We start from the raw sequence: 14,963 nt of genomic DNA, 5'->3' as shown, positions 1-14,963 counted from the left end.
TTCTTCCCTAATTTGAGGAAGGACATTCCTGCTATTGAGGGAGTGCAGCGTCGGTTTACAAAGTTAATTCTCGGGATGGTGGGACTGTCATATGCTGAGAGAATGGAGCAGCTGGGCTTGTACACTCTGGAGTTTAGAAGGATAAGAGGGGATCTTATTGAGACATATAAGATTGTTAAGGGTTTGGACATGCTAGAGGCAGGAAACATGTTCCCGATGTTGGGGGAATCCAGAACCAGGGGCCACAGTTTAAGAATAAGGAGTAAGCCATTTAGAACGAGAAGAGGAAACACTTTTTCTCACAGAGAGTGGTGAGTCTGTGGAATTTTCTGCCTCAGAGGGCGGTGGAGGCGGGTTCTCTGGATGCTTTCAAGAGAGAGCTAGATAGGGCTCTTAAAAATATCGGAGTCAGGGGATATGGGGAGAAGGCAGGAACGGGGTACTGATTGGAGATGATCAGCCATGATCACATTGAATGGCGTTGCTGGCTCGAAGGGCCGAATGGCCTACTCCTGCACCTATTGTCTATTGTCTAAGGCCCAGTTCCCCAGCCAGATTATGAACAAAGCCCCTTGGTATTGTAACTTCATGTGTGGAGGGAAAGTTGCTAAACATGGAAACCATTCTAAAGTATTTTGTAACACATGGACCAGGAAATTAAATGCTGGTGAAATGAGCAAGGAAGAATATTAGATCTTTAAGCTTTAAAATGGGGCTTTGAGTACAAAAATCAAGAGTATGTGTGAAATCTCATAAGAGATTTTATTTATTCTGGCTTCATATTCTGGAGTCATACCACATAGCAAAAGCACTTTGACCCACTGAGTCCACATAAATCATCAAGAACCCATGACACTGATTCCATTTTATTCTTCCACATTCCTATCAAGTCGCTCTAGCTTCCACTACTAGTCGGCACTGATTTCATTTTATTCTCCCCACATTCTCATCAACTCCCCCCGAATTCAACCACTGATTTAAACACTTTTTGCAATTTACAATGGCCAACTAACCAACCAACCTGCACGACTTTGGTGAAAATTTTAGGAAGAATGTCAAAGACGTGGAGAAGGCACAGTGACAGTGTATCAGAATGACGCAAGAAATCAAGGTTTCATTCCTGTGAAATTAGGAAATGTCTTCATGTACATAGGTAGTAAAAGTTTGCGAAACTTTTCGAAGTAAGACTTTTGGAAGTGCAGTTTGGTTTTTGGAGGGATGGGGGTGTTGAGAAATGAGACTAATAAATTGAATTATTAATTGAATAGTAAGGGCGGCAAGATGGCTCAGTGGTATAGTTGCTGCCTTACAGCGCTGGAGACATTGTGCCAGCATTCAACATCATTGTGCCAGAGCTACTACACTCCAAACTCTCCCAGTTGACTGTGCCTGAATCCCTCTGTCAATGGATCACCAACTTCCTGACAGACAGGAAGCAGCATGTGAGGCTGGGAAAGCACATCTCGGACCCGCTGACCCTGAGCATAGGAGTACCGCACTCTCCCCTCTCCTTTACTCTCTCTACACCAACGACTGCACCTCCACAGACTCTTCCCTCAAACTTCTTAAATTTGCGACCGACACAACCCTGATTGGACTGATCCAGGATGGGGAGGAATCTGCCTACAGATAGGAAGTGACACAGCTGACATCCTGGTGCCATCACAACAACCTGGTGTTCAATGCTCTTAAGACAGTGGAATTGATTGTAGACTTTAGGAGGGCTCCCCCTCACCCTGATCAACAACACCACAGTCACATCTGTGGAGTAATTTAAGTTCTTTGGAACCATCATCTCCAGGGACCTAAAATGGGGGGCCACCATCGACTCCACAGTTAAAAAGGTCCAACAGAGAATGTACTTCCTGCGGCAGCTGAGAAAACACAATCTGCCACAGGCAATGATGGTCCAGTTTTATACTGCCATCATAGAGTCTGTCCTCACCTACTCCATCATGGTCTGGTTTGGCTCAGCCACCAACTATGACATCCGGAGGCTGCAGCGAATCATTCGATCAGCCGAGAAGGTTATTGGCTGGAACCTTCCCCCATCGACGAACTGTGCACTGCAAGGGCCAGGAAGCGAGCGGGTAAGATCATCTCTCACCCTGGCCACAAACTCTTTGAATCACTTCCCTCTGGAAGGCGACTCCGGATCATCAAAGCCGCCACAGCCAGACATAAAACAGCTTTTTTCCCACGAATAATAGCTCTACTCAACAGCCAAAAGTCTGTAGCCTCCTTTTACTCTGGTATTTTATTTCATCCTTCACATGTTTAAATTATATATATATATATTATATATATATATATATATATTATTGTCTACTGTATATTGTGTTGTTACTTGCGAGCAAAGCACAAAGGCAAATTCCTTGTATGTACACATACTTGGCTAATAAAATGTATTCAATTCAAACTAGGGAATGCACAAATCCTGAAACAAACTTAGGAAAACAATTCAAGACCAAAATATGAATGTTAGTCTATCTTTAGTCTTTAGAATGTTAGTCTTCCTCGCCTATTATTACCTTCTGAGCTCTATTCAAGGGATTGGTTGGGCATCTGTTACTTACTTTATAAAAACTGCTTATCTATCTACATAGAAATTACCCCAGTAGAATGATAGTAGGAGAAAGCAGGTAGCAATCATACTGCACCAAGGCACAAAGTGCCAGAGTAACACAGCATGTCAGTCAGCATCTTTGGAGAATGCGGATAGGTGATCTTTTGGGTTTGGGCTGTCTTAAGAAGGGCCTCAATCCGAAACATCACCTATCTGAATTCTCCAGGGATGCTACCTGATCTACCTGGTTACTCCAGAACTTTGTGTCCTTTTCTGTAAACCAGCATCTGCAGTTCCTTGTTCTATAGTAATGAAAGATTACTATAGACAGGTTGGTGGATGTTTTTTCCTTTTGTAATATAAAGGCCCTACTGAAAATATAATCAGTAACTTTTTCAAGATTAATCTGCAGTTAACCACAGGGATATTATATTGTGGAACTATCATTTGAATAATTGATATCCACACATGTAAATTAAAAAAGTGGCCGAGGCAAATAAGCAGTTTAACTGGTTAACTGTTGGCAGGCAAGAATATAAAGTCAACATGGAGCAACCAAAACAAATATAAGGTTAACTTATTTGAGGTTTCATGTTCTTCACTGCCTTCCCTACATCTCCATGAATAGTCACCCACACCTCGTTTCTGGGACATTTTCTGTGTTGATTTAATTGAGGGATTTGACAGAAATGCCAAGAGCTGAGAAAGGAACAAGGGCTGATATTTCTTCAGCTCTGCATGAAAATAAAAATACTGTTGATGGAAGAAAACATCTGAATTAATTTAGCACCCTTCACCAGCTTAGTATGTCCCAACATGCACTCAACCCAGTTTTCCGGTAGAGGGATCAGACAAATGACCACATAACATGTTAACTTCTATGTGTAGTGAGGCACAGCGGATACTGGTTTACACCGAAGATATACACAAAATACTGGAGTAACTCAGTGGGTCAGGCAGCATCTCTAGAGTAAAGGAATAGGTGACGTTTCAGGTCGAGACCATTTTATCATCAAATTCTGCTACTTAAGTCCACCTGAGAAAGTTGGGGAGGTCTTGTTTTTTCATCAGAAGAATGACATCCTACTATGGTATTTCTTGTACTGTGCAGGAACATCAATATTTCTTCCTATGCATCAACATGCACATTATACTCGGGTCCCCAGAACATGCTAAAACTTACAACCTTGCTAATTCAAAGATGAGGGTGCTCTAATAGAGCCGTACCTCTGATGCTGACAGTCTGAAGCAAATACAGAAGCCACAAGAAGCACCCTGCAGGTTGGACAGCATTGGTTAAGAAGACAAAGATTAGTTGACTCCGCACTTGTATATTTTCTATCAGATCTAGGTTGAAAATAGTCCAATCATATTCCATTTATGCTGGAATAACCCTCGTTCTGATGTTCCTTGGAAGGAATCAGTAACTGAAGACCAGAACAGGTAGCAAGTAAATTCATGGACAAAAGAATGAAAACATTTTACTGTTATGATTTGTGTTACATTTCCAAATGATTGCTCTTCACCAGTATTAACCGCAGCTCATTAGTAGATCTCGCCCCTGAGTTCAAGGACTCCAAACCAGGAACACAGATCTAGGCCAAAACGTCCTGGACAGCTGCAGTTAGAACAACCATTTTTTAAAATTAATCATTCAGTGTGAAGAATTGTCAGAGTGGTGCAGAGAAGATATACGAGATGTTGCCAGGACCCCGGGGTCTGAGCTACAGGGAGAGATTGAGCAGGGTATGACTCCATTCCTTGGAGTGCAGGAGGATACACACACTGAACTTGTTTTCTCTCTGGTTTATTATGTTGTTTACAGTGTGCTATGTTTACATATTCAGTTGTGCTGCTGCAAGTAAGAATGTCATTGTTCTATCTGGGACATATGACAATAAGACACTCTTGACCCTCATATGAATAGTTATGTGCTGGGTGGATTTGACAGACTCAACCAAGCAAACAGTATCTCATCACACAGTGTCTCTCATTATTATTGGAGATTGTTTGGGGTGAAGATTCACTGAGGACAGAGTATCCATCCTCTGTTCTCTGAGGACAGAATATATCATTCCTGCAGGCACAATATTCACTGTGTACTTCAAAACGACAATCGGCTGTTGAATAGTTGTCAGGCAGTGGTCAAATAAGACAGCACAGGTCAAATAAACCTTTCCAGTTGTAACATAGAGGCGTGAGTTAACTATGCAAGTGGGGGGGAGACACTTCACCCCTAGAGTTATGATTACTAGACCCCTTGCAACAGCGGGGACATAATTCTAAGACAATGGTGGTCCAGTCAGTAGCACCACCGCCTCACTGCTCCAGAGACCGCGGCTCCTGGCCTTGATTAGTAAGGGTGCAGGGGTCATGGGGAGAAGAGAGGAGGATGGCGTTGAGAGGGAAAGATAGATCGGCCATGATTGAATGGCAGATTAGACTTGATTGGGCCGAATGGCCTAATTCTGCTCCTCGAATTTATGAACCTCATAGCCGCTTAGGTTTCCTCCGGGTGTTCTGATTTCTCATTTACACACAAGGACACAAGTGTTGGAGTAACTCAGCAGGTCAGGCTGCATCTCAGGAGAACATGGATAGGTGGAGTTTTGGGTGGGGGACCCTTCCTCAAACGCCTGTTGTCCCGTGGTCTCCCGACCCCAAACGCCACCTGTCCATGTTCACCAGAGACGCTGCCGAACCGGCTGAGTTACGCCAGCATTCTGTGTCCTGCTGTGACTGATATCCTCCCACACCCCGAAGGTGTGCTGGTCGGTGGGCTAATTGGCCAGTTACTTTCCCCCTGGCGTGCAGGTGCCGGTGAGAGTTGGTGGGAATGTGGGGAGAATAAAAAAAAGGGGTCAGTGTCAATGAGTGAGCTGAAGGTCCGTCCGTGTGTAGGCGATTCACTTTCTCTGCAGCCTCACCCTTCGACTGTAACAATCCAATACCCTCCCCACTTAATGTGTAAGAGGGGATTGTAGATGCTGGTTTGAACCGAAGACAGACACAAAAAGCTGGAGTAACTCAGCGGGACAAGGCAGCATCTCTGGAGAGAAGAAAGGGGTGATGTTTCGGGTCGAGACCCTGAAGCACCCACTGTAAAAGGGGAGATGAATAGGGTGACAGCAAAGCGATGTTTATTAAAGTGCGCAGTTCCTTGAATGATAAGAAATATCTGTCGGTTAATCAGTAACTCCAATGATTGATATGTTGACGAGTGGCTGCAAAATGTGACTTTCACGTGGCGACAATGTGCGAGTGCAGACGCACCTTGCAGTGGGCGTCTAGAATCACAAACACACGGCGCCGTGCTGCTCATCGGGACATTCATTAACGAACACTTTCATTACACCTAAATAAACGCACCGGCAAAATTGTGCAGGGAACCCGTTGTTGTGTCTGCAACACTTTAAAATTGCGAGAGAGAGAGAGAGAGAGAGAGAGAGAACCGTGATCCCTTTTGCAAATGTCATTTCGCAGGACTTCGGTGAACAGTTGCACCCGGGCTGCGAGCAGAAAGCTGGATGTGAGGTGTAATAAATAATAAAAAGTAACATGAGTTAGGCAAAACACTGTTCCGTGCCAAGGGAGGGGAGGGGGGGGGGGGGGGGGGGGGGGGGGGGGGAGGTGATCGAGTGGGGAATGTGGGAGACGGGGATTGTAGGCACGTTCACAACTGCGCTGGCCAGCGGAGCTATTTTCAGCTTCATGCGGCCCCGGCGACTGCAGTTGGAAACCCCCCATAAAGTTCTGTCCATTGAGTTTGGGGAGAAACACAACTACCCGGAACTGACAGCGAGTGAGAACGTGATCGTACATGGTTTTGAACAATGTAAACGTGTACAGTGGTGGGGAGATAAGGAATCAACCTTTCTTCCACCATATTGCAGCCGGTTCGGCCCATCGACTCCATACCGACTCACAATCTCATTCTCTTTATTTTATAACCCCTGGAACATGTTTACCCATATTAATTTCGGCTAATCACGTATTCTGTCACTGATACAACGGGGGCTATTCACCCAACAGCATATCTGTAGGAAAGGGGGAGGGAGGAGAGAACCGAAACAACAGTCACACACACATGACCAGGGGTCGGGATTGAACCCGGGGTCGTTGACATGCAGACAGGACGACTTTTGGGGTGACATTTTTCAAAAGGGGGTGCCATTTGGGAAACTTTTCACGGAGTGATGTGAGCCGGGAGCTGACAACATTGAGAAAATCTGTTAACGAAAGAAATGTGCGGGGCTTTGGAAAAGGTCGGGGAGAAATGAGTTCACTGCATTGCCCTGGAATGAGCCGAGTCTCTCTCCCCCGCGTGGAATAAATGTGTGATCCCTGAACTTGCCCCAACCAGCGGCCGAGCCCTGCTGCGAATGACACACACGCACGGATGGATGGATGGATGGTTGACACCTCTCCAGGATTCACCTGGGATTAAAAAACAATCTCATAAACACCGTTTCAAACAACAATAAATACTAATGACGGGAACGTTTATAATCATCGGCATTAACAACCACACTTTATTAATGATAAACGGGGTGGTAAAGGCTGTTTGAGTGGATGAAGCAATTGAAAACAGCAAGTCAGGCGACGAAACCTCCATGCACACGGCCAATGGGAGCCGGCTACCTCGGACGCACTGCAATTGTTGGTTCCCATCCAGAACAGGGATCGTGACTAAAATTCGTGGTAACTGCAGCGTGAAATCGCAGGGACCGGAAGCCCTGCCGCAGCTAGTCCTTATATAGGTGTCTGTGTGTGGGCGTTGAGGAAATTCGCATCTCTGCCCAAATGGCCAATTTGGAATCAACCCAAGAGACTGTGAAAGAATCGGGGGCACAGTGGTTCGTGTGGTTAACTGCCCATTCCCCCACCCCATTGCCAAACAGGGCGAGCGAGTGAACGTTAAATGTAAATGTTGTGAAACACTGTCTCTGCTGCCTTTGCCACTTCTGTATGTCCTCCCCGACTACAGCAGTAAATACACGTGTCAGTCCGAAGGATCTCGACCCGAAACGTCACCCATCCCTTCTCTCCAGAGATGTTGTCTGACCCGCCGAGTTACTCCAGCATGTTGTGTCTATCTTCGGTGTAAGCCAGAATCTGCAGCTCTTTCCTAAAACAATGCTTGTGTATCTCCAATACAAAATATCCGTCGCTCGGGAAAAAAAATCCCAGCACAACATGAACAACTTTGGAGAATTTCAAACTACGGACTATTGTGTCCCTTCAAAATAACCTGCCTTGGGGGAGTGTGTGTGTGGGGGTGTGGGGGAGAGGGGGCATAAAAAGGGGCTAACCCGCTCAGAGTCCAACTTTATAAACATAATATGAATGTCAGCGGGAAGGACAAGGGGAAGGCGTTGTTGCCATTAGTACCGGAGGCAGTGCGGTCTTTAAATGGTTAAGAGTCATCTCCCTTTTCAGTCCCCTGTGGGATTTTTCTTTTGTACGTGTTTGCTCGGGAGAGCAGATGTTCTGAAATCCCCGTCTGTGTTATTGATGTGGTGCGGAGGTTGTCCTGCGCTGCTGTGCCGCCTCCAGTCTCTGCCGTCACGTTTGCGTCCTTCTGGTCAAGCTCAGCAACTGCTGCCCTGCTGCCTGCCTGCGGGACCTCGCGTTACCCCACACGCCGCGGGTTGGGCGGGGCGGAACTGGAACAGACTGCACAGCCGGCGTGCACGCAGCAAACATCCTTAAACCTAACACTTCAACCATTCGCTCCATGCAATCACTCCCTCCACATAAACCAACCCTAACACCCGGCTCATTTCACCATAGGCGCTCCCCTCGCCTTTAAAGCGAGTTTCAGTTTGCAATTCTGAGCTAACAGTTTCCAAAGTAGAATAAACACACTTCAATCCCGCTAATCCCCTGAAATAACACCGAGTAGGTTCTCCCCGAGCAGCCGGCAAGGTGCGACGTGGAGGAGGGAACCTGTCCCTTGGTGTTTCCCCGAGACGGCTCTTTCTGGGAGGCTGCAGTGGCCTGTTTACTGTCTGAGTCTGATTACATTTCATGATAATTTCTCACGTTCCCCGCGGCGCTGAGTTTGCCAGCTCCATGACCCCGCGGTCAGACTGCAGACTGAGCTTCCATCGCTGTGCGCCGACTCTGTCGGTGGGCTTTAGCAGACGCAGTCGGGCACCTTGTAATAACCACGTTCACGCACGACCCCGAACTGACACGTCTGTTAAATAAAAAGACTTGGCTCGTAATTAGTGCAACTGGGGTGAAATTTAAAAAAAAACACTGCTTAATAGCAAGCGGGCGAGTTGTATGTGAGATAAGCCCGTGTCCAACACCCACTAATGGCTGCGTGTTACATTGCTTGTTTAAATTGCACTTTGGCAACTTTGTGCGCCCGATTCCCTTGGGCTCGGAGAGTAACGCGAATATGTTTTTATTCGCCGTTAGTGGCAGGCTCTGGCACAATTACAGTACCCTCTTCATATTATTTTTATTAAGAGGGAAACGTGACCCCCCCCCCCCCCCCCCCCCAAAAAAAAAGAAAGCCTGCGCGGTTGGTTCAATATCCCAAACCAGCACAGACATCTAGTATTATGATCAATTCATAAAAACTATCGGCAGCCGATCAAGGTGTGATACCCACTGACGTGGTATATAATGTCGCTGTGTTTGTTTTAATCATTATGTATTGTATATGCTGCATTCCGGTCAACAATTTGATGAATCCTCATCCTGAGTTTAAAAAAAACATTTGATCCGTTCCCAACCCCCATCGCTACTTGTTTTGGAGAGACGGATTAGAGGGAGAGAGAGTGCGAGAGAGAGAGAGCAAGAGATGTGAGCAGACTCCTGTACACGTGAGTCTCATGTGACTGGAGCTCTTTTTTTTTACTGTAAGAGCAAAGACGTGCCTGGAGTCACAGGGTTTAACACGTAGCTCTCTAACACCCACACGTTCATTAAAGGCAAGTGTGGTGCAGCAAGCTCTCGACTGATCAGTCAGCAAGGCAGACAGAGAGGCAGAGATAGGGAAGGAAACCCCCGGCAACAAACAGTAGCGGCAGAAAGAGTCAAAATTACTGAAATGGAAAGAATCACGAGCGCACAGCCTCCCCCTCGGATGGCAAAAATCTCAACTTTTGAAAACAGCGAGATGCAAGGGTAGGCTTCGCAATTTTAATTGCTAAGGTTATTTGATTTTATATAAAAAGGGGGCTTTTTAAATGAAGGAAAAAAATCCTAATTTTGCTTTTCACTCCACAGAATGGAATTCTCCCATATGTTTCTTTATAAGACTAAGAGAGGACTAAAGAAAGGCGACGATAACAAGGTATTCATTATATTGCTTTATTCCTTGCCGCTGTTCCTCCTTGTTATTGTTATCTCTCTGTTGTTGTGTCGCTTTATCCCTCTTACCATTTCTCCTTATTCCCCCCCGTTATCGTGTCTATTTTTCCCCTGTTGCTGTGTCGCTGGCGGACAGTGGTTCTTTATGCGTTGAATCTACATAAGGTTTCTCATCCAGACTAGACAGATCTTGTTAATATATCTGAACTGAAAGGTAACCAATTTTATTTTAATTATAGGAAACATATAAATTGCCACACCGACTGATAGAAAAGAAAAGGCGTGACAGGATTAATGAATGCATTGCACAGTTAAAGGACATGCTGCCCGAACATCTGAAACTGACGGTAAGAGACATTGAAATTAAACGTGCTTTAGCATAACCGTTAAAGGTTCAATGTTAAAGGCGCCGTCTGGCTGCGCGTCAATCTTTTATATAGGAGGGAGGGGGATGTTTATTTAACGCTGAATTTATCCAGCAATGTATTGTCTTTAAGTTAACCGAAGGTTTATTTATGTAGAGAGAGAATACGCTCAGAATTTGGATGGGAGAGATGCAAAATTCCGCGTTTGAATAAAGAATCATTTGCTCGGGTCGCGGGAGGTCAGGGAGGAGGTCGGGGGAGGGTTTGCTTGTGTTTCTGGATGGTGGGTTGAGAGGGAGAGACAACAGCCTTATGTTAGACTTCTGGGATTTCCTCGTTAGTTTCTGCAGTGTCGTTCGTTGGCAGTACGGGTTCAATTATTCAGTTAAAATGGTGTCAGGGGAAGGTTTTTAAATCTGCTGGATGCAGCACCTCGCTATTATATTCTGTTCAGAAAGCTGGCACTGGTGTGGTAGGTTCATCGTTTAAAATAAACTAGAATAACTGTTAGTTGTTATTCACTTAATTATAGGGGTGTTAATGGTAAGATGCTGTTTGTTACAGGGGATTTTAGTGGTTCATGTTTATACAGCTATATGGGCTTTTAATGGTTAATACCTATTCAGTCGCAGGACTTTGTGTTCACTGAATTATATAAGTTTGGAAAGATGGGATACTATTCATTTAATTACAGGTCACCTAGTTAGATTCCGTTTGTTTCGTCATAATCATTAGGAATCTCTCACACATGTATATTAGGAAAGTCATTGCTGGGTTAATGGAGCTTACCCGGTGTGTTATCAATTTTTTCTTCTTCTGCAGAATACAAAATTGAATGTAAATTTTAATAATGCACTTGTTTCCATTTCAGACTCTGGGGCATTTGGAAAAGGCTGTGGTTCTTGAACTTACCTTGAAACATGTAAAGGCATTAACTGGCCTGATTGAACAGCAGCAACAGAAAATACTCGCCTTGCAGAATGGTTTACAAATTGGTAAGCAGAGACCGGAACTGTGTTTCCATTCTATTTTTGTTTTCATAAATACAACATGCTATCTCTTTATTAATGCAATACTAGATTTGGTTACAAATAATTTAATTTTCCATACATGTTAACAGAATTGTGATTTCTTTTGATTCTGATTTTACAATCTTGATGTGCAAGTGTGGCAACATGTTGTCATAGTGACATGATTGACACAGTCCAAAATGGTGATAATTTCATTTGGCATGTTCCCCTTAAGCTGATTTGATGCTTTCAAGATCCCCCGGAAAACATTTTTAATAATAGATGAGGGCCAACTTTAACGTCCACTGGAATGTGAACTAGTTGCTAGTTGCTTCATGCCACAGATAATCTACTGCAACAAATGAAGTACCTTTTCTGAAAGAAGTCCAAAGTCTTAAAAAAAAAAAAGCCTCAATTCTCAGCTGCAAATGAAGTTTAGTCTATTTGTGAGAAAAGTAGTCAGGTGTTTAATGCAAATTTGTCTTTCACTTCTCTAGGTGAACACACAGCTAAGGCATCAGAGTCTAATCATGAGATGTTTCAGTCTGGATTCCAATTGTGTGCCAAAGAGGTGCTCCAATACCTGGCAAAGTATGAAAATCTGAGAGAGGTGAAGCCTGCACACTTGGTAAATCACCTGCAGAAGATGGGAGCAGACATTCACACAGGGGGATACGTTAATGGGTTAGGGCCGAGCTCAGTGCGATTCCTCGATGGAGATTTCAGATCCAGGGCTGAAGGACCCGCCAAAAACTGTGTGCCTGTGATCCAGCGGACTTGTCCCACCAGCAGTGAGCAGAGTGGCAGTGACACGGACACCGACAGTGGGTATGGCGGCGAGCCTGATAAAAGCGACTCCAAGCACGACCTGGAGGGCACGGAGAGAGAAAACGAGTTGAAGCACCCACTGGCAGAGAGGATCGTCTCCATTAAACAAGAGTACGAGGAGCCCCCCATCAAGAAAGCTCGCATGGAGCTGTCGCGTGAGGAGGACATGCGCATGACGAGCGTCGACCTCGTTGGGAGCAGCAGCTTCCTTGGCCATCACCCACCACCACTGTGCGTGCCTTTTTACCTGTTGCCACCGTCGGCTGCCGCCTACATGCCAATGCTAGAGAAATGCTGGTACCCGACGTCCATGCCAGTCTTGTACCCTGGGATCCCTGCTTCAGCCGCGCTGACTGGGCTGATGCACCCCGATAAACTCTCCCCTCTCTTAATTTCTCAGAGGGGGGCTTCCCCAGTCTCCATCTCCCCATCAATGGACACATCAGCTCTGCTTCAAGCCGCTAAACAAGTCCCGTCCCTGAGCCTGGAAACCAAAGACTGATTTATTTTCGTAACAGAAACTTTGACTGATCTTGTGTGTTTACAGAAAAAAAATCTCTCAATTTAAATCTAGTTTGAAAATGATGTAATCCCAGGTTGGTTAGTGTTTACATTTAGATTTGATGCCATTTTCTGACAGTTAATGTAAACAGTTCGAAATGGCTGTCGAGACCATAATTCATTCACAGTTATAGGAAAGGTCAGCAGATTGCTTCAGATGTGAGGTCGTTGCATAAAATGGCTTTAAAGTGCAATGGATTAAAATACAAATAAACTTTCCTTCACCGTTCTTATTCTTCAGCTAAACAAAACCTCCAAAGTTTTCATAGAGTTTCAGAGGTGTATACGCACTGTCTGTGAAATGAATGTAAATGGTGAAATTATAGATGCTGCTTAAGCTTTCTGCTGTAATAATAGCCAAGGAACTGACCTGTGCCCTTCCTATAGCACTGATATGCTGCTAAATGATCCCACCCAGTTTAAAAGCACCAAATATTAGATGTAACTGCTTGTATATACCTGTATTTTTGCAAGATTGATAAAAGTCAGTAGTAGCTATCCTTGCAGGCTCTTAAAAAGGATGTTTAGTGGAAACGATGACCATAATGTGAGCAGGTGATGAATGAAGCGGTATTTTAAACGCGCCAGCATGCTGTTTGAGAGACATGCGAGAAATTGCTGAAAACTTTCAGGTGTTAAGTGTGAATGGTGAGCTGGTCAAGGTTTTGAGAATGCCAAAGTAATTATTGGATAGCCTGTTTAACGCACAGTACTTTGACAAGATGTATTTAAAAATAATGAATCTTTTTATTTTCTTTGCCATTCGTAAAAGATGTTGCCTTTCAGGTTCCGATATCCGATATAGATCTGCTGTTAAATGCTTGTATTTGTGTAAATAATGGATTGCAGATAATATGGGAAGGTTGAATGTAATGTTTTGAAAAAAAGACGAAGATTAGTTTTGTATAGGGAGAGGTAAACAGACTATTTTTGGAAACTTACAGCAGATGGAATATTGTATTGTACATATTTTGTTTATACATAAATGTTACTATTCATTTAAAAATATGATTAATAAAATATTTTTCCTGTGGAATTTTGTACGTACAATTAAAATGTGGCAACTCATTCCCATTGCATCCACGCTCGTCAATTAAGCAAATTATGAGTAAAAATGACATACATCAGCATCTGTGCCTAAGCAGTTAAATATTGATTTATATAATTGAGTTGGCAAATCATTAAAACAATTTCATACATAGACCAGTAACTGAGGCAATGCAAACAATTTGTGCCCAGGGCTAATTTTTCCCTCCTCGTCATGGACTCTTTGCAGCTCGTTGCATAATCAGGTGCCATTAAAAGGGCAGCTGACATCATTTAATTTGATATGCATAGACCGTTTCCTATTTTAAAATCTAATATGGATTTAGAAAAGCCAAAGGGTGGTATAGACGGAAGAGAACAAAAAGTGGATTTGAAGCTACAGAAAGAAGGCCAGCTAAATTTATCACTGCACTGTCATCCCTGGCCTCCTGAGAAAGATCTCAGTAATCAGCTGTTTAGGGACAGCACCGCAAAGTGGCGTTTCATTGTTCTCATTACTGTGCCAGCAGAGAGAAGTGTAGTGTAAAGATGGGTGGATAAAAGGGTGCATGGTATATGGGTGGTATATGTGCAAGGTATATGGGTTTGGGCTCACAGCTACTAGATTCCGAGTTCATTGATGGTGTTATATGCAACTCGCATTGTGGAAACGCAGATTTTTCTTTTCAAATAACTACGCGTATTGGCACTCACCAAAACAGTGTGAACTTCACAGAGGAAGTTTAATGTAACGAAAAATGCCTGCTGCATCGAGTGGGATCAAATCAGATGATGGGAACACATGGGTATCACGGAGAATAAATAAAGCAGCTGGTAGAACTGCGGCATCAGCGCCCGAATTCCATCAGAGGTATTTAAAAAACGTTTCCCCCCCCCCATTGAAGTTTTAGATTTGAGTTGTCTGCTAACAATGAGTTCACCAGCAAGCTATTATGGCAGGTAGACAAAAGTGCTGGAGAAACTCAGCGGGTGCAGCAGCATCTATGGAGCGAAGGAAATAGGCAACATTTTGGGCCGAAATCCTTCTTCAGATGCTGCACCCACTGAGTTTCTCCAGCACTTTTGTCTACCTTTGATTTTCCAGCATCTGCAGTTCCTTCTTGAGCGATTATGGCAGCCTGTTTCTACTTTTCGGTCACAATAAATAATGTGACATTTAATTTCACATTAAACTTAGAACTGACAATGCAATTGAGTGAGGATATTACACTGGAAAAGCTCAGTTTATTTTCAAACAACAATTCATAAAAGGTGAAA

General features: G+C 44.1%; 1 protein-coding gene across 1 annotated transcript; it reads left to right on the top strand.

Annotated features, from left to right (window-relative positions):
• The first annotated feature begins 9,396 nt into the window (after positions 1-9,396).
• bhlhe40 (basic helix-loop-helix family, member e40) lies at positions 9,397-13,695 on the top strand. The gene is made up of 5 exons (XM_055647736.1): positions 9,397-9,709; positions 9,812-9,878; positions 10,135-10,242; positions 11,132-11,255; positions 11,768-13,695. The coding sequence occupies exons 1-5, from the start codon at positions 9,633-9,635 to the stop codon at positions 12,598-12,600; spliced, it is 1,209 nt and encodes a 402-aa protein (XP_055503711.1). The 5' UTR covers positions 9,397-9,632; the 3' UTR covers positions 12,601-13,695.
• Positions 13,696-14,963: the final 1,268 nt, after the last annotated feature.

Source organism: Leucoraja erinacea, chromosome 16, assembly GCF_028641065.1.
Source record: "Leucoraja erinacea ecotype New England chromosome 16, Leri_hhj_1, whole genome shotgun sequence".
Taxonomy (NCBI): Eukaryota; Metazoa; Chordata; class Chondrichthyes; order Rajiformes; family Rajidae; genus Leucoraja; species Leucoraja erinaceus.
This window is presented reverse-complemented; position numbering and strand designations above follow the sequence as displayed.

Bases quoted from the DNA above. Each gene is read 5' to 3' on its own strand.
- bhlhe40 (XM_055647736.1), top strand. From the start codon at position 9,633: ATGGAAAGAATCACGAGCGCACAGCCTCCCCCTCGGATGGCAAAAATC. The intron at 9,879-10,134 runs GTATTCATTATA...TTTTAATTATAG, and splicing joins AGAAAGGCGACGATAACAAG to GAAACATATAAATTGCCACA. The intron at 10,243-11,131 runs GTAAGAGACATT...TTTCCATTTCAG, and splicing joins CCGAACATCTGAAACTGACG to ACTCTGGGGCATTTGGAAAA.